The sequence below is a fragment of the Homarus americanus genome, unplaced genomic scaffold, assembly GCF_018991925.1.
Source record: "Homarus americanus isolate GMGI-L3 unplaced genomic scaffold, GMGI_Hamer_2.0 scaffold2539, whole genome shotgun sequence".
Lineage (NCBI taxonomy): Eukaryota > Metazoa > Arthropoda > Malacostraca > Decapoda > Nephropidae > Homarus > Homarus americanus.
Genome location: NW_024725489.1, coordinates 1,898,227 through 1,923,851, shown reverse-complemented (window position 1 = coordinate 1,923,851; position 25,625 = coordinate 1,898,227). Strand labels below are relative to the sequence as shown.

General features: G+C 36.0%; 1 protein-coding gene across 5 annotated transcripts in view; it reads right to left on the bottom strand.

Annotated features, from left to right (window-relative positions):
- The window catches only part of LOC121864958 (neurexin-4-like), a 40,315-nt gene extending 15,539 nt beyond the window's left edge, over positions 1 to 24,776 (bottom strand). For 2 of the 5 annotated variants that reach the window (XM_042364176.1, XM_042364179.1), the window contains exons 1-16: positions 24,666 to 24,776; positions 22,762 to 22,851; positions 14,597 to 14,793; positions 10,770 to 10,911; positions 8,972 to 9,175; positions 8,529 to 8,695; positions 7,993 to 8,181; positions 7,624 to 7,791; positions 7,283 to 7,502; positions 6,653 to 6,735; positions 3,266 to 3,425; positions 2,819 to 2,944; positions 2,098 to 2,324; positions 1,231 to 1,363; positions 634 to 780; positions 317 to 487 (exon numbers count right to left, since the gene is read on the bottom strand). In XM_042364176.1, coding sequence (XP_042220110.1) covers positions 317 to 487; positions 634 to 780; positions 1,231 to 1,363; positions 2,098 to 2,324; positions 2,819 to 2,944; positions 3,266 to 3,425; positions 6,653 to 6,735; positions 7,283 to 7,502; positions 7,624 to 7,791; positions 7,993 to 8,181; positions 8,529 to 8,695; positions 8,972 to 9,175; positions 10,770 to 10,911; positions 14,597 to 14,793; positions 22,762 to 22,851; positions 24,666 to 24,726 — 2,485 coding nt within the window. In that variant the 5' untranslated portion in view covers positions 24,727 to 24,776. Of the gene's footprint in view, positions 1 to 316; positions 488 to 633; positions 781 to 1,230; positions 1,364 to 2,097; positions 2,325 to 2,818; positions 2,945 to 3,265; positions 3,426 to 6,652; positions 6,736 to 7,282; positions 7,503 to 7,623; positions 7,792 to 7,992; positions 8,182 to 8,528; positions 8,696 to 8,971; positions 9,176 to 10,769; positions 10,912 to 12,749; positions 12,947 to 14,596; positions 14,794 to 22,761; positions 22,852 to 24,665 lie in introns of those variants that run through there. The other 3 variants (XM_042364178.1, XM_042364181.1, XM_042364180.1) reach the window with 3 other exon arrangements.
- Between the last annotated feature and the right edge of the window lie 849 nt (positions 24,777 to 25,625).

Here is a 25,625-nt window from a genome sequence, read left to right as displayed (position 1 = left end):
ATGCATCAAACCCTAAAAGTCAAGATTAAATAGAAAAAGTATGAAAAACCACCAAATGTGTATACGAGAATTCTTAAGTTTACTATCATTCACAAAGAACTAAATAAACCTCAAGTTATTTACAAAGATGAGACCCCACAAAGAACTATCTGCAGTGTGGATATATAAAACCAGAATTTATTAAAAATTAAAAAAATAAATAAAAAGATATAGTATAAATAAACAAGGGGAGGGGGAAGGAAAGGATCAAGATGGAAAATGTAAAGGGGAGACTGCTTATGAGATGATGATGATCTGTATGAGTTACCCAACTTACCTTCAATGGAGACTTTCATGTAATCCATAGGTCCTTTGGCATGGATAAGACAACCATCACGAGATGTGGTCTTGAATTCAAAGTATATATCACCTGAATGGCCCATGTCAAAGCGGGGAAGTTTTATGGTAGCGTCAGCCCTACGGAACGTCACCACATTGTCAAATATATCTGTAAGGAAATTCATAGATTCAGGTCATTAAATATAATTACTGGTAGGCCACACCAACCAGAAAATATGGTGGTGTGTGTAGCCAGAAAAAATTCATACTATGAATATGAATTAATATAGCATAGTAATATAAGTGTATACTTACTGTCGCCCTCACAGACAAGGGGACCAAGGGTGTATCTAGCCTTTTTGCCATCCAGAGGGGAGCCAGTATCACCTATCCGTAGTTGACGTACAGGGAGATGTTCCTTCACGGTCAACTCACCACTGTCAAAAAGCCAAGACTCCAAACCTTGTGGGAAACATAAAATATAAATTAGAATTTCACAATCTATGCTGATAATTGGATTGTCATAAATATTCTCAATCTGTTAATTTACAATAAAACTACAAGATCTCAAGGAACTACCATTTAACAGTACTCAAAGTTTCCAACCAATAGCTCGCCGTGGATTCCTGCCCATGCATTGTTCTTATTGTTAGCACTGACCATTGAACCAACATCTGTGATCCTTACTAAAAACCCGCACCAGTTACCCATATTAGCAAACATTTCTCATTCATAGTTCTTTCACAATTTCCCTTTCTTAACTGTCTAAACACTAAGTACTAAGGAGTATATTTGTTACAAGATGTTGGTACTAGCGCCATTCTCTTTCGAGGTGCACACTTTTGAAGTTCTACGATGGCATTCCTCTTCCATAACATGACGTAAATATATCACAGCCACACAATGACTTACCAGCATCACAATTACACCACTTGTTGGTAACACAGGTCCCCATGAGTCCACATTCACACTTCCGGGAGCCTGGCAGTGACCCACCCCAGTAGTCCATGGGCTGGTTGTTGCGCGACACCCACCACGTGAACGGCTGTGTTAAAACGACAATATATAAACAATACTTTCTTCTTGCCAAAAGGGAATGTTTTATGTAAGAAAGATAAAGATCAGAATTATAATTAAAGCCAATGATATCAACATCATTCACATTGTGCTATTACTAACTGACAAAATTTGGATAGAATCCTCCAGATTTGATAATTATCCCAGTAATATCCTACAAAATTTACTTAAGGACTCTGTATGTGGGTTGAGGTACCATACAAATGAGATCACTAAATAAGAAGAGAGTTAGCTGTGTACTCTTTACTGCAATGAAACAACAAAGACTAATAAGTTCACATTTCAATACGAGTACCGGAGAAATTAGAAAGTACAGTAGGTAGTTGAATAAGGCAAGCTACAAGACTGAACACTGGACATTAATGTATAACACATAATTAAATATGAATACTGCTACAAGACAAATACTGCAACACTGACTATTCAAAGTTAAACCTGAAGCAAACCTCAAGCAACCAACAAAGAAAGAAACTGGGAAAAATACACCATACAAAACTAGGGATAAAAAATTAAAGAAGTGATGAGAAAAAGACAATTCAGTGACAGGAAAGAGTGGCAGTGTGGCAGACTGTCTTGTTGTAATAAAGTGTAAATATCATCACAGAAGAACAGCATCCCATTTACTAACCACTTCTCCAGTTATACTTCTATGGACAACCAAAACTAACATATTTACTCCTGGAATAAAACCTTCATAAATACCTGGAAATCTTCATCTTCTGAAGATGGGGAATTAAAGAGCTTTGCCTTGAGACACTCGTAGTGGATGCGCTGCCTACACTTGGAAGAGCGGTTGACGAAAATCTCAATCTGCTCCATGCCAGAATCGTAGATTATATTTTGTACATACGATCCTCTCCTCTCAAACCCATCCACAGTGGTCATCTTCTCATGTTTGTGGCTCAGGGAAGACAACACTTTACCATCATCTGAGGAGGAGATATTTAATATTTACTGAAGTAGGGATCACCAGGTAGTCAATAAAGTTTAAGAATTTTCAGTGCTTGGAATATTAAAAGTTTTGACACTAAAAATACACAACAGCTAAAAATGGAGGACTGATCCACATATTCCCACTTTAACAGATCAACAATAAACCTTTAGCAAGTCACAATGTGCTGAAATCATCTCCATACCCGATTTACGGTTATTTTCCACATTAGAGTTAATTAATAAGCTTTGAAATAATCTAATTCACACAGAATATTTAAAACACCAATTACGTTGAGCTTGTAAATTTTAAATCGCCCTACACACATTTTCTCAGTAGTATAAACTAATCTTCACACTTTAAGCATGTTAATTTTTGGCTTCCAAAGAAAAGGCATATTATTGTGAAATGACGACTGAACTTTTACCCAAAGATTTCGTACAAGATGACTTGTAAAATAATGGAAGTTAACAAATATGGAGCTCCACTCACTATAAAACTCGCAGGTGACAGGGAATGGCACAAGAGGCCCAGAGCCATCCACATCAATATACACCTCAGCACGTTTGGAGCCGGGGTTCTGTATACCGTAAGCAGCACATGATATTGGATTCAGGGCTGTAAATACAAACAAACAAATAATATAAATGGAGAGAGAGAGAGAGAGGGGGTGTTAGTGAATATTTAACATGCTATCTGTCTATGGAGATGTTACCTGCACCTTCTAAACACAAATATATTTAAAATTCACATATTTCATCAATGTAATATCATATACCATTTTTATTTTAAACTAACTTAACACTTAAAATTTCCCTGGAGAAAATATCCAAGACATTTACCACAAAAAGCAATAAGAGAAATTGTAATAGCAGTAGTAATATTGTAGCATTAATAACTACAGTATAGTAATACAGTAATATGTGAACAAAGACTTACAGGTGTGACAGACAGCCCCTGAGTAGCCAGTGCCGGTACAATCACAAAAGAATTCGTGAGAGTTTTGCTTGCAGCGTCCATGATGCTCACAGGGATTAGGGTTACACCGGTCCATAATTTGACAGGCTGCCAACACCACACCCTTCATGTCACTGATTTCCTAAATAGAAACAAGATTTTAATGCAATGTTTAGCTCAAGATCCTCTTTATAATGTTTGTTGAGCTACATCTTATGCAAGCCAAAAAAGTACAGTAGAGTATAGGCAGTCTTCAAGTTACCATTGCCCAACTTACGAACAACTGTACTTGTGAATGGGATCCCAATATATTCATCAAAAACATCTGTAAATAAAAATTTTTTTACTCACCTTATATACAGTAGTTTAACATAATTTTATTTACAGTACAGGGCCCCCCCCCCCCCAAAATGCACGGGGGTTAGGTTCTCAAAATCGCTGTGAATAACATTTCCGGACCCTGAGGGGGGTGGGGTTACACTTTTACTTGTATACAAAGAAATTTATATTCTCTTTATGTGTTTGCCCTTAGGACAATTATTTCTTTTACCTGTAGTATTGTATATGCGCGCGCGCACGCACGCACGCACGCACACACACACACACACACACACACACACACACACTGCTCTTACACTGTCACTATGTTGAAATGCACTGTAGTTTGAGCTTTTCCCCATCTAGTTATTATACCATATCACGGCCTATAAGGCGGCGGGGTGCATAAGACGCCCCCCCCAAATTTCCATTTAAAAAGTAGCTTTTGAGCTCTATTTGCTGTATAAGACCAGTACCCCAAATGTGACACTTACCCACTGACTCAGTAGTCCTTTACCAACCATCCTTGATTTTTTAAAATAAGGCCAATTCACTTCAAGTAATGTCATCAAATTATACTCGCTGGTGTAGTGTAAACACTAGTGACGTCACTGAAGCGTGGTGGGAGTGTTCCCTCGTCTGGGTGGTGTGACTATTTATACAACATGTGGTTAACAGCAACCACCGTATTCTAATTGTGATGTTTCATTAGGATTTGAGTGAAAAAGGTTACCAGTATGTACTTACTACATACATTTATTACACAAATATATATATATATATATATATATATATATATATATATATATATATATATATATATATATATATATATATATATATATATATATATATATATATATATATATATATATATATATATATATATACTGAATATACTATGTACAAAAAATGAATGTTCAATGAATTATTTATGGTGCATTAGGGTACTAGCCACTTCTGATGGGCTATAAATAGCCTTCTTTATCTCCCCTACATCTCACCCTGAGCCAGACGGAAGGGTCTTGGTAAATAACATGTTTGCTTATTTTCCATTTACTTTAAATAATTTACCGAATTATTTGTTTTATTTATTTATTTATAATATACTGTAATATATTAAACACACTGTAATTATTTTCTTTAATTTATAAACTGTTTTGCGACAAAGGAATGTTCTCCAGTAGTGTTTCATTAGGATTTGAGTGAAAAAATATTACGTACTTACACAATTGTTCCTCTTACTTTGACAACACAACATACATACAGTATATTATTTCTCAGTTTTGATCTTTTTTTTTAATTTTTGTATTTATTTATAGTTAGTTACTTAAAATAAGGCCAATTCACTTCAAGTAATGGCATCAAATATTACCAGCTGGTGTAGTGTAAACACTAGTGACGTCACTTGAGCGTCTGTAATTAACCGTCGATAGTTTCAAGAATTAATGCACTTTTCCTTTCTTGTCTCCTCACTGGCAAATGGGGGGGGGCGTGGGGAGGGGTGTGTGATGATAGCTGTGTTTATTACAGGGGTATAAATCTCTTTTACGGTATGTTAGACAGGTTTATAATACATTTTTATTATTTTAATATACCGGTAATCTTAATTTGAATCCAGCTTGCCAAACGTAAGTTTCAGTATAAAATAATTAGTGGTAAGACCTTGTGAGTGGCTTACGATGTTTTCATCACCACTCTTGACACACTAAACCACAATATTTAAGAGGTAAGAATTTTAAACTTGGTGGTTTAGACGACCCCCTAACTTTGGGCAGATTTTTTTAATGTTCAAATTTCGTCTTATAGGCCGTGATATACGGTATGTCTTATTGTGTCACTTATGTTACCTGTATATTATCTGTAATTCGTAACCCATTCCCCAAATATGTAACTGTATATTTTCAGCCTTCTGGCCAAGCTCTTCAATAAACCGTTAATTATTATTATTATTATTATTATTATTATTATTATTACACACACACACACAGTACAGTACAAATAAATAATAAATTGGAAAATCCTCTCACAAATAATCAGAAACAAATTTATTAAAAATGTGAGTCTACTCTCAAGACCGTGCTCTATTAATAAAGTACTGTACTGTAATAGAGCACGGGCTTGAGGGTAGACTGTCACATATTTAATAAATTTGTTTCTGATTATTTGTGAGAGGATTTTCCAATTTATTATTTATTTTATTTGTACTGTACTATGTGTTTTGTGTGTGTGTGTGTCTACACACATACACACATCCATATGTACAATACAGGTAAAGGAAATTACTGTCTCTAGAACAAATGGCTCACTGTCCCAACCACAAAAAATGCTGGCAACTTCAAAACTATCCACAGACATTCTTGGGGTACATCCAGGGTGGCACCCGCGAATAACCGAGAACCGCGAAGTAAGAACCCGCAAACTTGCCTCCCCCTCCCCCCTGTATTTACATTATTAGTTATGTATGGGACATTATTATTGTTTGGTATGGGTAGGGTTGTGTATTAACCTAACATTGGGAATTAACACAGTTCTGACTTACTAACAGATTAACTTATGAACTGAGTCCATGATCACAATCCGTTCATAACCCAGGAATCCCTTTACTGTACTGCCAAATACAAGACACAACAAATGAGCTTAAATAACTTAGGATTGTGTTTACAGCACTATGGCAATTTCATTCAAATAAAATTCAACACTTTTAAGGCTACTGTAATTATATAAACTATCTCACATACTTAAAGCCTTCCAAGTCACATAAAACAACAAAAAACTGAGATTTACACATAAGGACAAAAACACAATCACAAAGGATATTGTTTTATCTACACTCTTGCAGTATTAAAAACAAGCCACATTAAAATAAGCATCAACACATCGTACACTCACTTCAAAAAGTACACTGCGACTCCCTTTGTCTCGGTGGCGTTGTCAAAATCCTTCATCTGTTGTGTCAAACTGATTCACAGAAAATAATAAAGATACTTTTTGATGCGAGTGTACATGTTGCCTCAGAATTTTAGAGCCATCTATGTTGCTTGTACTTACTTCGTATTTGGGCCTCTGCATGAATCCAACCACAGATATCCGCCTCATGCAGCCCAAGAAGCCGCTTGTGCCGTAGACACCCCCTGTAAGAGGATAATTTACACTTCCATACGACTAAAATGTTTAAGAAAGAGATACAGACAACCTAATGTGAGTGAAACAAAACCGTTCACACTGCAAAACATAATGTTCGCCCCTCTTAACCCCACACCTCATTGTTGATAGACAATTCCAACCCTGAATACAGAAAATAAACTCGGCAAGGGCATTTGGATATAAAATCTAAATTCATGATGACGACGAAAATTACCTTGACACAAAGAGTATGCCATAAGTTCTTCAACAGTTTGTACTAATATGGCATACCTCTGATTAACATGTACCTTCACCTTTATAGATGTATTTCCCCAAATAAAGCTTAAAGTTAAAATACAGTTTTCTGGAACAAAAATCATTATCAGAAATATTCTAAAAACTTGACATTAAGGGAATAAAGAGGACCTGAGTAACTGAAATGTGATATAACTAAGATACTGAACTGCAAAAAAATATGCCATAATGACAAAATTTCACAAGACGAATAAACCTCCAAAGATTCATTTGTGTAAACAGCATAAGGAAATTAATTACCTCCTATGAGGAAATTTTTCCCAGAGGAGATGGAGATAATTCGCACTGTTTTCATGGGCACATCATCAACAGTAAGCTCCATGCTGTTCTTGGCAATGGTAAACATCACCTTATGCCAAAGACCATCACTGTACGACACATCGAAGTTGTCCAGCACTACCTTGCCTGGTGTTTGTGCTGCTGAAATATCCACTTTAACTTTCCCTTCATCTAAATAAAGCTGATAAAAAAAGAAAAGAAAAAGAATAAAGAATATAAAAGTCAGTAGCAGTTTGTTTAGTTTTGTTATATCAAAATTAAAGGAGTCTTACTTGAAATATAAACAGAATAACACAACAGACCTTGAAATACCCTGACGTGGTAAATTTATGATAAATGAGCACACCCTTCCCTTCATAGGAGCGGAACTCTAGGGAAACATTAACTGAGCGCAGATCTTCAACTGCTGGATATCGTAAATGAGCTTCTCGCTTGAGGAAGGTGAGGGTCAGATCTGATGAGTCTCCAAACTGTAATGGAGCAAATAATAACAAAGTCAATTTATCCAATGATGTAAAAATACTTCCAACAAATTAAAATTGTTTTTAGGGTCACTAAAACTCTAGAGTGTTGCTGAACAGAAGCCAAGTGAAATAGTATAGTTCATTTCAGTGGCATTACTTGAATCAATACAATGTACGGGTATACGATGAAAATGGAGAACATCTCACCGGACACGTTGGATTGGTGTTGATCATAGTGTACTTGGGTCGTTTGTAGTAGGAAGAGTAGTAGTCGTCGGCGTCTCGCATCTCGGGGATGATGGCGGTGCCGTTGATGAACAGGTTTTCCATGCAGCCAGTGAAGTTGGCCCGAGCCTTCATGCCTGGCTGTCTGTTCGGTACACCTCCAATATACACCTATTAGAAAGAAATATATGTGAAATGAACTTCCTTGGAAGATGAGGCTACTTATGAACAGAAATTATGTAAAAATGAGAATAACAGAAGATGAAAAAATAAAATGAAAGGATAATAACAGAAAGACAGGAATAAAAGAAGGAAAGATTGAAAGACAAATATCAGGATAATACTGGAAACAGAAATGAAGGATAATAATAACAAAGACAGGTAATGAAAGGATAATAACAGAAAGACAGGAATGAAAGAAGGAAAGAATAAAAGACACAATACAAAAACAAAACAATACTGTAAACACAAGTACTGTACTGTATCTTCAACCACCCCACTGTAGATCAATGCCTTACCTCTTGGTTTAGATCGAGTCTTTTGAAATCGTCGAGGATTACGTCGTCTATCCTCACACGATCCACAAGGAAAGTCACATTCCTCTGCTCTCTTCTGATTTCCACGTCGTGCCAGGCGTTGTCGTCCAGCAGTGACCCCACCGATATTGACGTCATTAACTTTGAACCTGAGGGAAACATTAAAAAGCATCTTCAGGTGAACTTTTTAATCTTATTTCCAAACCAAAAGCTTTTTTTTCCCACACACACACACACACACACGACTCAATCCTTCCTGAAAATTTAAAAATAAAAATAAAAATCCATTCTTGTTTATAAAAGAAAAAACTTTCAGCAACTAATCCATATTATCTTTCAAGAAATCTCTTAACTATTCTCAATACCAGATTCTAAACAAGAGGCAAGACGTGATGATTTTAATATCTAAACTCTAGCTTACTAACCAAGGTTTAAACTAAGCACCATCCTGTTCTGCACCAGCTGTAGTGACAAGATATCTCCCTGTGTTCCACGGCCATACATGAGCATGGCATCGGGGAATGTTGTGCGGAACCTGAAGCGGATGTGGTCTCTCAGGGAGGTGATGGGAAATCGAGAAACATCCATCACGACCATAGAATTCCCTTTAAAACTGATTGATTCTGGTGCTGTCGGGAGCAAAAGAATTCCAAGTTTAAAATTAAAAACTTAAAGGACATGGCAATTTCACAAACACATTCCTGATATCTTTACAAATTAAGAGAAAACACACAAAATTAAACTGCTCAAGGCATGAGAGGATGCTTGACCAATAAATACATAAATTTCAGTAATAATGACCAAAATGCTCTTGACAAGAATCTTCTATGACTTTTAATATTGTACTGTTTCATTTCGCTTGTCAATTATGTACCAAAATATTTCATGACAAATCATATATCTTCCATAAAAGTTACCTAATTTTTTGTGAATTTCTTTGAAATAAGATCATTTAATGCTATCAGTATTATAAAGGAAAGCCTCAAAGGTTTGATGGTTAAAGCTTCTAGTGTTCTTACAAATAGGTATGTCAATAAATGTCCTTCAAATCAGTAGATGTGAACCATATTCCTGCTTGAAGGTTCAATCAGTTGATGGGTTGTAGTGTAGTTATCTTAAACTTCTCATCAGTTAGAGACTCATTTAGCTACTTTGCCAAGAATCCCAATAGAAATCCCCCTAAAATTCTGGATACAAAATAACAAGAGCCTTACCTATGAATAATGCAATAGTGAAACACATCTTGGGAGAACTATCTTATTTAGTATGTTATCTCTTGTTCCATAAGTTACACATAGCGGTCAACCTTATTTGAGTAAATCACATTCAAAGACACAATACAAAAGAACACTGAAGTTCCATTGATCTGAAACATAATAGCAGGACCAAATCCCCATTTTCCAGGCTCACCAGGGATGGGCAGGCAGTGGTGGAGGTCTCATTTGTTTGGTGTTTTCTAAGTTGTTTACCCAAAAAAGTCAAAGTTTTCAGAGTACAGTAATACTGTTTGCCTAAAACTGGAAAACTTCAGAGTTGAGAAAGAATCCTGGTTCACAACTCCAATACTGTAGTGATATGATATCTCTGTTAACCGGAACAATCGGTGCAGAGCACTTCCGGGAATGAGAGACTTCCGGGTAACGAGAACGACCCTCTCAAGCCAGAAAAAACACTCATCCTCGGAATTTCCCATTGAACAGAAAAATGTTCTCGTTAGTTCCAGAAAGTGCCCATTACATCACCTCTCAACCCCAGAAAAATATCCCCCATCCCTGGAATTTTACGGGTACTGAAAAATTTTTCTTGGAATTTCTGTAAAATGCTCCTGATTTTCATCTCTCAAACCCGGAAAAAAACTCCTCCATCCCCAGAATTTTCTGGGTATCAGGATAAATTTCACCAGAATTTTCTGGAAATTCATTCCGAAAGCCGGAATTTTCCTGATTTGGGAAGGATTTTCCGAGAAAATTTCAATTCCGGCTATCAGAGAGTTTGGGTTTGAGGGATACCGGCTAACAGAGATATTACAGTACTGTACTGTACTTTATGTCAACATCTATGCTACACAGGAGTACATTCTTTACAGCTGTTTTATGTGGTAAGTGACACAGTATAAACAAAAGTTGGAGATTAAGAATGTTAAGGTTGTGGTATAAATGCAGTAAAAGAAAGTCACAATCAACAGTTAAGGTCCAGGCACATACAGTACATTAGAGTACTTACTGTATTTGCAGCCGTATAACTCCAGTCGGAGGGAGATGCGATCGCGCCATCTTGTAGGTTTGATGCGAATATAGCGAGCAATGATTGGGGTGTCAAACAAATTTGTTACTACAGTATTACCATCTGTATTACCTGGGAAAGCCTGTTGGGTGAAAACAATCTATCAATTCAATGTTTAAGTGCACAATCAGAACACTACTACTACACTTGTTTACTGGTTCAGCACAAGCAGAACAGGTGCTCTAAGCACACAGTGACACTCACTATTATACAGGGTGTCCAACAAGTCTTCAGCCTAAGGGAACTATACTGTAAATGAATATTGCACAGTCGCAGAAAAAAGTCCTACAAGTCTTCCGTCCCATCCATGAACCTGTGAATCCTAGACATCACATGACCCATCTATGGGTCCAACAGTGTGTATGATGTCTCGGTCTCACAGGTACATGGATGGGACAGACCACTGACAGGGCTTTTTTCTGCGACTGTACATAAAATATGCCATAACATATTGTTAGAGATATGAATGGAATGTTGTGTGTAAGTGCAGTATGTACTGTACAGGTGTTTTGTAGATACTGTACACATAACACACCATTCATTTTGTGACAATACAACTACCTACTCGATATAATGGACTACTCTCCCTTACAGCCAATTAAAAAAAGATCTCACTGTATTGAATGGTTTATCTTCCACTAAGTACAGACTACTCCGACAACCCACATATAAACAGTTATTCTTATGAAGTCTCTTTCTAAATTGGTGCAGCTGATTTTAGTTAACATACCATAGTCTGTAAATAAACCAATATAAACCCCTTTGTGGAATAAAGTTCTGAAGTCAATAAATAAAACTACAGATGTAACCCATGGGATTCTATGCTTACATTTCAGTAAATAATCCAGAGGTAAATGTCATGTTGCAATCTCTACAAATCACAAACATTTAAACAAGCTTAAAGAAACATCAGATGGAAAATTCAATAGTACATAAATCATACTGTCAATAATCTTCTAAGTAACAAATAAGGTCTAGTCTATTTCAACAGACTCCGCTAGATATCCTCAATACAGATGCAAATGATCCAAGGTTTTAAAGATCTAAAAAATTAACTTACCATGCAACACATAAGTGCACCTGTGCTTTAAAAAGGAACAAAAGATATTATTACAGATACAAGTAGCCCAGGATTCTTTTATTGAAACACTAACAAGATTTTACCATAAAAAAATTCACACATAGAGGTACTGAGACAAAAAACCTATTAACTCTACACAAAGAAATGGGACAACTATAGTACCACACATAAAAATACTGCAAGTTCCCAATACTCATCACAGTTGACATGCCTTCAAAGAAAGAAAGAAAGAAAAAAGATATTCTATGAAAATATCTAGAGTACTGTACTGGTATCCTGAACTTGGGAAACTGACAAAACAAAGAAATATTTATGTTTGTTGGGTATAAAATATAAAAAGGGTGGGGAGGAGGTGAGGGGGGAGCAGGGGGTGTTGGACCATACAGAAAAAATATTGTACACCTGAACAAACTAAATAAGAAATTAACAAAACATTCAAACATTCACATTTTGGCCTTGAGGAATCAACATTCCTACAGTAACACAACGGCCAGATAAAAAGGCTTTCTCGGTGTTACAATACCTACGGTAGCCAAATCAAAGGGGTAACATCAAGCAGAAAACAACAATCTCAAATCAAATAAAAAGGCTTATTAAAAAGACATTCTCACTAACACATGGACATCAAGTTATTTGCAAATTCAACAAATCTTAAACTTAGTAGCCGAATCACAAAAGCATTCATAGAACCGAACAAAATCAAAATGGGTGACAACATAAATAACATCGATTCTAAACAACTGGAGGGTGGTAGGAGACCATAGTAGCAGCAGCAGCATTCACAGTACAGCAGGGTGACAGAGAGATGGCATAAACCACCAGACTTAAAAATCAACTACCTTTGCTTCTCCTCCGGGCCCCTTGTACGTCCTCCAAACATCCCCGTCATCAGAGTACTGAATCATGAACTCTGTGATATACTCCCTTGTATTCTGTTTGCCTTGAATGGCTATGCGAGACACACTATGCGTGTCAGGTAACTGCACCGTGAGAAACTGATAGTAGGTGTTCTGGGCGGCAGACCAAGCAAAATCCTCTGGAAAAGTATGTATCAAAGGATAAAGAAAAAGTTGAACAAGATATAAGAGAAGACCATTATTACATGGAATAAGAGAAAGCAAGAAAAGTGTAAGATATATCAAGAGTTAAAATTCATTTTATATATGCCAAATGGCTTTACCTACCCATGGAAAAAACTGCCATAAAATATTCAAGGAATCATTTATATCTATAAAAGTTCACTCCATTAGCCTTTGTCTACCGAAAATTAAACTGCCAGATATTCATTACCCCGGTAAGCCCTCAGTACCTTTATTTTACCTTTCTGTATATTTTTTTATAGTTCATTCCCTTATCTCCATTTACTTAGAACATTAACTGATCAACTGTTGCAGCTACACTCTTCAACCCATCAAGCATGTTTAGTGTCCTCTTATTTACTTTGTTTCACCATACTAGTACTGTACAGCATCTTTTTATCTGAATCACTTAAAGATCAGACACCACCAGATTAATAAATATCCTAATGCCAACCTAACCTAACCTAACCTTACCTACCCTAACCCCTAAGTAACATCAGGGTAGTTAATCTTCAGGTGTAATAAGTTAGGGTGTCTAATCTTCAGGTCAAGTATTTGTTTAATTTGCCGAGCTGAACTCTCTTAATATTTTTTTCCCACTGCATCTGGTAGTTCTAGGAGTACTAACCCTGAGATCTTTTTTTCAAACATGTTATGTAGTTGGTCCAAGCCAATCACACCATACTGACTCATCATATATTTGTCTGGTCATTTTTATTTCTGTCTCACATTGTCTTAATATTTTAGTAAACCCTAGAAATAATTATGACTGGATTTTTATGTTTACAGGGAAAATAGTTCATTATTAATTCATACATTCTTTACCATAAGCCTCAAGTGTCTATCTATTTTCTTGATTCATTTGTTCTTGCCTATGAATGCACATTCTCAAAGGCAGTCATCACTCTTTCCATGAGTTATGCTCTTTCAATGTATACCGTATAAGCAGCGGTTTCTGCATGTTAACTACCCTAAATCAATGAGCAAGTCAAAGATATTGACAATGTCACAAATATTACTGACAAAGTTTTGACAACTGAAAAACACAAAAACATTTGGTGAAGAAATTGTCCATAAGGCTTCCTCTCCAGGAAGTGAAGTCCTTAAATACATCAAGTTATATCAAAGAAATACTGTGGTACTGTTAATACATAATCCTTTCACCTTTTCAGATATAAAAAGGTCACATCAATACACCTTGATAAAATACAGTACAGTACTATGTTGCAGCTAACACATTACACAGTACTAAATACCTTTGTACCTTTTACCCATTCATTATTGAACAGTGCTCATCATTACCATATGTGGAATTCTGTACACCAAAAGTGAGCAACATCTCCAAAGTACTGCAATAAGAATAATTTATACTGTGCAGTGTAAAATACTTATGGTCGTGGTAGTGTATTTATTCACGACTCAGACCAGGAGATGTTAAAGTGAATAAGATTACTATACATAACTACATCATAAACCATCCCGGGGATCTTCATCTGGTTTTCCAACAACACTCACCTTTTGTTATGAAGACCGGCTCATACATGATGTGCACACTACCGGTACTGGTAAAAGAAGTTGCAATATGACATGCCTCATTCCTGACTCACCCAAACACTGCCATGAAAGCCTTTAACAATGGAGAAGAGGGTCCCATCACGTCCAAACTCGATGGTGTATGCAGTTACATATTCGTTTGAATCTTCGCGGCCTTGAGTGGCAATGGCGGTTATGTTCATGGTATCACCAAGGTCCACCTCAAGGTACTGTAAGTAGTCAGCATTTTTTGCTGTCCATGCAGTAGTTTCTGTCAGGGAGAGGCAGGGTGGCTCATACTCAAAACTACAAGAACGTGCAAAATATTACTCCGTGACATTATAAATATGTACAACAAAAAATTAAGAGAATGATGACGCACTTCTATACAGACCATGCGTATACTGTACAGACATACAGGTTAGGTAAAAATTGTAAAACTACAACACAATCAAGGCAATTTGCAATACAGTACATAATAAACAAAACAAATTTATATAGAAGATATTATATCTTATCCAGTACAGTACTGTACTTGTACATTATTACTGTACAGGCGCTGTATTAATAATCTCCAACAGAACAAAATGCATAAGTCACTTATATATTGCTGGAACCAAACATGAAGCCAATTAAGTTTATATACAGTAATGTACAACACAAACCAATTTATTCTTTTACCGTATCAGGAAAAATTAAATGCTAGAATAATTTCCGTATGTGAAATGGAATTCATGTGGATCAACAATATATCATTTACCGGTACAAGATGGGCACAGAAGCTGAAGTTCTGGGGGTAAATTCTTTCTGTGGTCACTAAAGAGATTGATATACTTTACAGATGATTATGATTTAAGGGGGGGGAATGTTTTTTTATAATAAGAGTGGATTTGTACAAAGAAACTTCACTTTGTTTCAAACAACAATAATAATAATATGTTTGGGAATTTCATTTGTGGAGGATATTCTCCCTTGATTTAAAGAAGAAATTTATAAAATAATCTAGCCTTTGCAAGCTACTGTGTCCACTACAACATGCTGAATTACAAAGAAGATTCATAACTCATCTGATGTTAGGAAGGCGTTGGTAGTATGTATGTATGTATGAGTGAGTGTGTGTGTGTGTATGTATGCATGTGTGTGTGTGTGTGTGTGTGAGATAAATATGTATAAAAAAAATGCACTCAGATACCATAAAAAATATTGAATACAAAACTATATATTTTTTTTTCAACCTTATAAATGTTGCTAATTTAATCCTGGTTGTCCACAGGTTAACCTAGCCCAGAAACATTCACACACACTCAAGAAGGCTTTATAATCTTTATTCATGCAGCTACTTCTATAAGGTAACACAATCACAAAACAGAAGAGCTAGATAAGCATTTGCATTATAGGAGAAAATTAAAAGTATAATTTAGAAACCCAAATATCCAGAACTGTACCTCACACAAAAATCTGTACTATACGTATTTGTACAGTAATTAGCCCAGAACAGTATTTCCAATTCTTTATTAAACTTCAATAACAGCATGGTAGACCCTGAATCTATATGGGGAGTTAAAGTCTTGAAAATACTGTGCACATCAAATGTGTGCATAAACAAGAGGTGATGCAGTGTAAATAGCAGACTACATGATGCTGTAGACTGAATGTGCAAGTACAGTACTCATGTCGTCTTAGCAAGGTTGGAGAAGCTCAATATGATATATCCCTGGATTGTATGAACGAGTTCTGTTAACAGAGTTACATGATTGGTGGTGCGGAAACCAGATCATTTGCAAGAGTCAGAAGGGGCTGGAAGAAGTTTAGGGAGCCGTTGACTTTACTGCTAGCAAGAGGATCATTTCTTCACCTTACAGGAAATTTGTATACAACTGTTGTGAGAAGCACGACAACATGACATTGAGACGAGATGCTAAAGAGGACAACATGCAAAGGCTTGAGCAAGTTCAGATGACAATGATAAGATGGATGTGAAACTTGACGTTGAGACAGGAAATCCTGTTCAGGGCTAAGAGAGTAGCTGGATATGAAGAACACCGGTGAGGTTTTGCACTGATGTAAGCTGCGATAGTTTGGGCATGTGAAGAGAACGGAAGAGACTAATCAGGTCATGAGATGCCCAAGTTTGAAAGTGGAGGGGAAGAGAGCTAGGGTAGGCCAAGAATGATAAGGGGGTGCAAGAAATTACCTCAAAGATAAGAATCTGACAAGAGGCTGCAAGATACTATGTAACTTAAAGAGTCATCAGGTAATCATGACTAACCCTTACAACAAGCATGGTAAAAAAAAGAGGGGGGGGGGGGATGATAATGATGCACAAGAAGGGATGCAATAATAGAGGCTTTTAGAGGTAACAGGAGATATGATGTGCAGAAACCAATCCAGTAGACATAATGGTTACAGAGAGGTAAAGGCAACATTAAAACTGTTATATCAAACATGGCCATCTATCTAAGGGTAATTTAATATTGGACTGAAAATGACGTACCTTACCATTACAGGATGCAGAGATATATCGTGTAGGTCCCAAGACTAAATCACCAAAGAGATATCATGCAAAGTACGGCAATAAACATCACCCAAGAAATCCATTCATTGGTACACCTCTGCACACAAGTACTGGATAACATGATTATCAAATACTGTACTGTACTGTACAGCAACTCTTAGTAAACCAAACCACGTAGAATACTCTTCTCAAGTACATAATTATAGAAGACTCCCAACATTATGTCTTATTGATTTCAGAGAACTGACGGAGATGTATTTTCTCATAAAAATGTTATATGCACAGCCACAAACAAAGGTCTTGTTGCCTCTGCAGCTGCTCCATAATCCCCGAGATTCAGACTAATGAATCTGAAGCAGCTGAGGACAGAATACCCGGTAATATATCAGTGTCGATTGATTCGCGTTCACGAGTCTGAATCTCAACGTTCATGGAGTGTACATAAAAGTTATTTTAAAGCACAAACTTCCTCAAGTCCTTTATAAATCACCATATTGAAAATCCAACTTCATGAAATAAAATACAATAATTCTTCATAAACCAGTTCATACATAATTCAAATTTTCTTTTTACCAACACTAAAAGTCACTCGAGCAGCACTACATGATTAAGCTTGAGTTACAACATTCGCACAATTAACAGTAGCCCAGTGGCAGAATGTTTACCTAGCAAGCAAATAGTCCTAGATATGATTCCAAGCCAGAGTGAAGCACGGAGTTCCCTTATACATTCAGTAACAAATAAGTACACTACACAACCCACTTGCCAAAGATAAAACAGCCATTGAGTGGACTAACAACCTGCCAAGGGAGTGAGGTAACCCAGGAGGATATCAGTGCCAATCCAACACTTTGGGTCATAGCATGGAAAGGCTCCTAAGCATACTGTCACAAGTACTCAAACAATACACACCAATTCCTTCAGAATCATTAAATTTAATTCCCACTTATCTGATGAAGACTCTGAGTGAAGCTTGAAGAAAGGCCTGTGAGACCCATAATATTGACAATTATAAAGGTAAAATTTTTGTTCCCTTTAAAGGCTTTTTCTGTTATAATGCAGGGTGGCTAGAATCACACACACAGTCTCTCCCTTCAATCATTCTCAGCACTGTAAGAGATGTGTCCTGTCATAGTAACTGCAACATGAAGAAATTAAAAGCATTCATAAAATATCATAAATACCTGTAGTGGAGCAGCAGCTAAGAAACAGAAGTGAGAGAAAATTTAATTACAGCGTAATTTATGTACAGTGAATAAAAGTGGCTTCCCCATTGTGATGGAGTTAATTTGAGAGGTACTACCATAATGAAATAACAGATGCATTGAAGATATTAAGTACAGTATATAATATGTTACAGCATGAAGACCGAGTGGATGACAACAAATATGGGGAATGTGTGTTTGCTGTAGGTTCTAGCCCCCCCCCCCCGCCCCTTATATAGCTGGAAATGGGTCGTGAAAGACTGAAACAAAACAATAAATTAATGATAGATTCTGTGGATGGAACTTAATTCAATTACCTAATGAGATGAATATATGAAGAAATGCTTTGATAAGAGTTACAAAGACTCTGAAGGTATGAATGAGGAAGTGTAACATGATGTAAACCCCCCCCAAAAACACATAAAAAAGAAAGTCCTAGTAGTAGCTGTAGTGTCCAAGTGTGATTCTGCTACATAAAAAAAAAAAAAAGTCATATCCGATTTATATATCAGGCTTGACTTTTATTCACCTTTTCAATCACTTTCCCAAAATAATACTGCGCATAGTGGCTGGGATATAGACCCCCCCACCCTCCACCCTCCGTCCCCTCACACACACACGCAATCCCCCCACCTCCTTCATTAAATCTTACAGCTATAATAAATATGTTTTGCCACGGTACTTCCCTTCCACAACCTAACATGGCATGAATAGGGATAATATAGAAACAGAAACATTTCACACACAACATTTTATTACAACCAAACCAAATTATGAGCCTTAATACTTGTGCCTTTAGTCATTTTATCAATACACAATAATAGATTAATAGTGGAAGAGGGAGGGTTCAGACTCTCACCTGACCCACCCATGTTTATTTTATGTATTTTTCTGGATAATTAAAATTCAAGATAAAATTTTTGCTTTTGGCTTCTCTTTCCCCTAGCCAGAATATCTCAACATACATCTTACACTGTGGTCACTTCAGATTTCTTTAGTCTTATTTTAACTAAGCACAGTAATTTAATCTCCACTAAAACTTTTTATATCCTCTAATAACTGGTTTTTCCCCACAAAACACCTTTAAGGCAGTTTATAATCCTTCCTTATTAACTTCACTTTAAGATATTGTGTTACACCATTATAATAAATAGCAGAGTACACTGTATAAAAAACCTCAGTTATATCCATTCTCCTTTTAACAAATTTTTCATTTATAATATAAACTGTCAACTAAAATTCTCATAGCTAAAATCTGGCTGTGAATTCTCAAACAAAAATATGTATATCAGTCCCATAACTAGTGATGTAAGAACATGTTTACAAGCCTGACTTAAGATACGACACAAAAGATGAAATGTCAGTGAAATCGAATTGAAAATCTACCATAACTACACACTCTCGGTACTGGGTGTTATTTTTTTTTTTTAGAATTTCACACTGACTCACACCTCAACCCTACAAAAATTCTCTCGGCTGACCTCCTACATGAAATCCGGTCAATGATTCGTTTTACAGAATACACCTATTATGTTTAAGCACTTGGTACTAATCTTACAAAGGAATAATTCATCTCTTTTAATAAACTCACATCAGCTAAATTTCCCATAGTTAATATAATTCAAGTATACAGGTATGTTGTTTAGTCCCTCACTGGGGTATAAACCCTAAACCTTATGTACCCTTCATTATAGAGTTCTGAACCTGGCTCAAAGGTAAGATATGATGTATGTCTGATTTTGAAAATTATGTCTTAAAGTTTCTGTATGACACAATGTCCTCATTTACCAGGGTGTTTCATCTTTGCTCAGGAATTCTTCGGCAGCTGATTCGTCGGGTGCCGTTAAAAGTTCTCCACTAGAAATGAGGTCATCAAAACTCAAGAACTCAAAGGATATTGGCGTCCAGTCTTGAGCCACATCACGCTCGCACTTCTGAGCTACGGCAACGGAATGGCAAGGATCGAGCATGGTTTCCTCAAAGTGCCAGCTATCGTCAACTTCACCGTCGATTTTCACCTTGGTGTCTAAAGTTATCTGGTTCAGTTTTAGTTCTGGAGTTGTCACAAGGAATGATACTCGTTGTAGTTCAAATCCAATGCCAACCCCTAAGGCCTTCACCACCCCTTCCTTCAGACACCAGTGGCGATAGAATGATGTTAACTGATCTTTTTCCTCCGGGAAACTGCAAATTTGTATCCATTCTTCAGGTGTGAACTGTCGTCTCATGGTGTGAAAAAAACCTGAAACACTTTTTCCACCTATGTATTCTATTTTCATAACATCCACACCCACATTGCTTTCCATATCAGCTGCTAACACTGCCCAATCTCCTTGGTGAGACACATTGAAGTCTACACCTTTTAGATTTTCTGGTAAAGAATTCACTAGGTAGGGACGACCCTTATCTGTCCTCTCAAATGATGTGCTGGACCAAGACAGACCAAGTACGTCTGTAGCCAGTTTCCGGAGCATCAGTCTTCCAGCCATGGATGACTTTGCATCCTTCTTGAAAACAAACTTCCCAATACGTTCTTTTTCCTCAGGCTGAATAAATGACAATGCAGTCATCCAGTCACCCTTAGTAGGGGCCCAGAGTCGTGTATTGAATGCCCACCGAATACTCTCCATGTTGGACATTCACCTTATTCTTTCAATTCTGTTCACTTCAAACCTACAAGTCTAAAAAACAATAATTGTCTGTGAGGTCACGGAAAGTTGTAGTTTTAGTCTGACTACTGAATCAAAGGTTGAGATATGATGCCACAACACAGGATGCCACCACCACCCTCCTTGTTCACATCACACCTAAAAAAATAAGAGAAGGAGGTTACCACATACATTGTGGTACTATTCCTATGAAAGTTGTTTTATTTTACATCACAATGTAAAAGTGGGGATGTTGGTGGCATCCTCACCACACTGGTCTTATCCATTTCCAGTGAATTTCTCTAAAAAAAAGTTCAGAATTTACACGCTTTCTTCCAATCATAACTACATGAATTCTTTAGAAAAATTCACAATCAGCTCCAATGATTAGTTTGAATAAATTATACAGTAACAATAAAAGAAGGCAACAAAGAGACACAACTCAAAGGATCAGATCCTGACCTTTTAAGGTTGCAACAAATTGTGTACAATGATTCTGTAGGCCTATTATTATTATTACATATATCCAATAGCAGAACCCATATATTAATAGGGGTTATGTTCCAAGAAATAGACATAAATCTTTGTATATTATGAAGCTCTGCTGTGGAAAGAGAATACCAGAGCAAGACACATGCCACAGCAGGAGGAGAATTAATGACACTGACTGATGGGAGTCTGTCTCAGTGCTTCATTACTACTACCTTACATCACAGCAGGGAAAGGTTAGGTCAGGTCAAGAAGCGTGGGTTGTTAATTTTAAGGTGAAATAAGCTGGGGTGGATATTCTTCAGGTAATTCAAAGTAAAAAAAAGTCATCTAATAATTTCTCCTAGAGTGGCACTTCTTTGTTTATCTTTGTCTATCTCAAGGAAAAAGATAAATTACTGTACAGCACATCTAAGCTAAACTAACCTCTGTGACACACACAAGAATAAAATATATGGTCACTCACACACACACAAAAACACCTGTATTAATTTTTCCAATACTACAACCGGTAAGGTACAGTCTACACCATCAGGTAAACTACAAGTCCCTTAGAGGTAACTTACTATTTTTTTAACTGTAATGAACAATGTACAGTATTTACCACCCTCATCTGTCATGAAACACTGCCGACCCACCATCCAGGGAATACTAAAAGTATCTAAATATCTGGCAGGTCTTACTAATCCAACAGCAAGCAGTTGTCTACAATTTGCCATATTTTCTAAGTGACTATTTACAATATGGAAAAATACAAACTGTACTGCATATAAACCATACACATATATATCTAATATCCACACACATACTATATAACATACTGTACATCTAAATGCATAAGTAACTAATATTCAAATTTAATGTGATTCACTTAAAGTAAAATACGATGACTTAAGTTTTTAAGTACAAATCAGCCTGCTCATCTTAAAAAATAAATATACGGTATAGTACATTACAATTTAACATATTTATTTAAAAAAAAGAAAAAAAAGAAAGACATCATCCTTAACATTGTCTAAAAACGTCCTTCCACACTCTTTACAATACAGTAGTAGTACAGTATATCACCAAATTCATCATCATCTAAGATCTCAACTCTAGTTTCCATTTTACCACTTCACAAAATTCCACCGACATATTTTTCCATGGTTTCTCACCCTTTACATCCCCCCCCACCCCAAGATGATAAAGAAAAGCTCATTACCAAACTTTTTTTACTAACACAATGATAAGTCTTACCAGCTTCTGCATTCATACACAGAGAGAACAAGAGGATCTGTAATAAACATATCATGATGATTCTGTAAGATTAAATAATACAATAAGATGATTCTGTAAGATTAAATAATACAATAAAACATCATAACTGTCAAAATACTCACCATACAATCTGGCTTTATCTGCTTCCCTCGTGACAAGTTCTGAGGAGGCCGTCAGTGAGGAAGAATCCAACAGTGGATACTCGCAATAATCTGTAAAGAGGGATGCAATTAGTATACACGAGGAAATTAAGAGTACGAATTAGGGTGAGGAACACAGAAATGGATTGTCAAAATGTTTCTTTTAAGGAAAGTGGAAAGTCTAAGTTGATACTGTAATATATACGGTATGTACAGTACTGTCTCTCTCTCTTCCAAATGCTAACGTCAGGTCTTTAGCTAAATTATAAGTCATATTGTGATACTCTTTAATTAATTTTAAGCCTAAAATACAGTACAATAATATATTTTTTTTAAGTACAGGTTTACAAGCTATCGTGAAATCTGTAAAAGTAAAAAAAAAAATGGTAATCAATACACTAAACAAAATTGAAGTCTAGTAAATCTTGATATTCATGATTTGAGGACACACTTCTTAACTGTGTATCGCCATTTTGTCTTTTCCCTTGTGGGTTAAATGTAATCTTCATTTTCCTGTTTTGAAAAAGAAACAGATAAAACTTTGGTACGAAACTTCACACTGCATAGAGAAGACATGCAAAAGAAGTCAGGTAGCTAGCCTGATTTATCACAAGGGTCCTGTTCCTGAAAACTCTTGTAGTTATATGTAAATGAATCTTCCCTGGTAATACTGGATGATGGGTGCACACGTTAACAAGCAACTTGAGAATTTTTATACATATTAGGTAAGTGTTTTCTTATTAAAAACCTAAAAAAACACACTGGGAAGGAAAAAGGTTTTGTAGCATTATCTTTATAAATTTTTTCATCCCTAACACCATTCTACGTCGGCAAGGTAGACGTAATATGCATTGTTTATATCCGAGACTTTCATTTAATCCTTAAGAAAGCTTCCAAGAACTTGCCAAATACTGAAGCATATCAAGATTTATCTGTGATGAAATAAACTAACCTAACCTATCTAACCTAGGTTTGGTTAGGTTTGTTCAATTTTACTAGCCATTCGGGCAGTTGGTCCATTCTCTGTTACGAACTATTACCCAGTGTTAGTAAAGGAAGAAACAGCAGTACCCGGGAAAAAAAATAATCCTATGACATTTAGATTTGAATATTGTCCTATAACCCAAACACTCGACCAATATATCATGAAGGATCAAGACAGGATATTAAACAATAGACACCATCCTTGTTAAGTGGGGGGTACAGCATAAGGGTGTGGCTAACATAACATCCTGCATCAAGACAGAAGAGATTTTATACATTAAAAATCCTCATACAACTCAACACACTCGTCTAACATATAAAAGACCAAGTAGAGATACATAAATAATTCAACTAAACGTCAATATAACTAAAAATAGACCAAAGGATGTGGTAAAAGGTCATTTCCCTAAGAAGCAACAATAGACGTTATTTAACTTACTAACACAGCAAGATACATAACATAGAATCAATCTATATTTTGTATGATTTTCTAACCCATGATTTTTGTGTAAATATCATTCCATCTCATTTATTTATCACCCTAAAAGCTAAAATAAGTCCTGAAGCATCCTAAAGGGCGTGTTAAGAGTTATTTTTTAAACACAGAAAGTGATAAAAAATGGTATAGCTGAAGGCTTATATTCCCCTATGCAGTATTGTACTTCCATTTATAAGGAATGTATTTAAATTCCACATATTATCTCATTATTACTATTTAATATGGATCTTTGTTGATATTATTGTACTTTAAATAACATCATGATTGCCTTAGTGGTAACATATTAAGGGTGGGGTAGCTAGAGTTACCATCAACAAATTTTAACAGCTCGTTTAATAACTCTTTAACACCACATCACGTCATAAATACCTCTAATCCTCTATGAACCGGGTGACTTACTTACCTGAATAAACCCATGATGGTAGGAAAAAGAGCCAGACGAGCCTCAAATAGTGGTAATTCATGGTTTTTTTTCAGCTGGCCATGCGTACACCCCGTCACACTAGCCCTCAAACACATGACGTCACAACCGCCAAGTACTACAACCATTAATTCCTATCTTATATTAATTCTACCTTTAAATTAACTTTGTAATATCCACTGGAGTTATTTTTTAATATATTATGATTATCCAGGGGTTGTAGTGGTCATAAATAACTAGTAATTTATAGGTTTTTCGGGGAATATGAATTTATTAAATGGACTGGTTTTCTTTTATTAATTTGTTGTCCGTTTTCTGTTACTTGGTTACGGGATACTACTTGTTATCTTACCACGTCCTCTAACCTTTAATATTTTGATGTTTTAATGGAATTCTGTGTATATTCATGCATATAACAGATATATCATATAACTTCATATCAACTAGAAAAATGAGGGAACTTTCCACAGTGATAGAGCATTAAAGAATGAGCAGAAGTGCACTTAAGTACTCTCACTGAATATTGATGACTCCCGGCCAGCTTTTGTTCAGAGAGTTAAGATTACTTCTCTAGTAGTGGTGAGAGGGAACGTGAGCACCAAATGAGGGTGATTAAAATAGAATCAAATTGTTCGGTCTCACTTACAATAAGGATTTGTTTTTTCAAATTGAAGTGACTTTTTCCACTCCGTCAAAAATTTTCACAAATGTATGCCACTTTCATTTTCATATTAATATTTTGATTACACTGCTTAGATTCAATTTAATTTTTATTTTCTTATAGTTTTAGAAGAGAAACGCCGTCTAGGCAACTCAGTTTTATCTTTATTGCTGAAGAAGTGAAGAGTTCCTAATGTAACAATGACTTGAAGGTCATCCAGCGCGCACTTATGATCTGCAGAAAGACAAGTGTGGCAATAATAATAATAATAATAATAATAA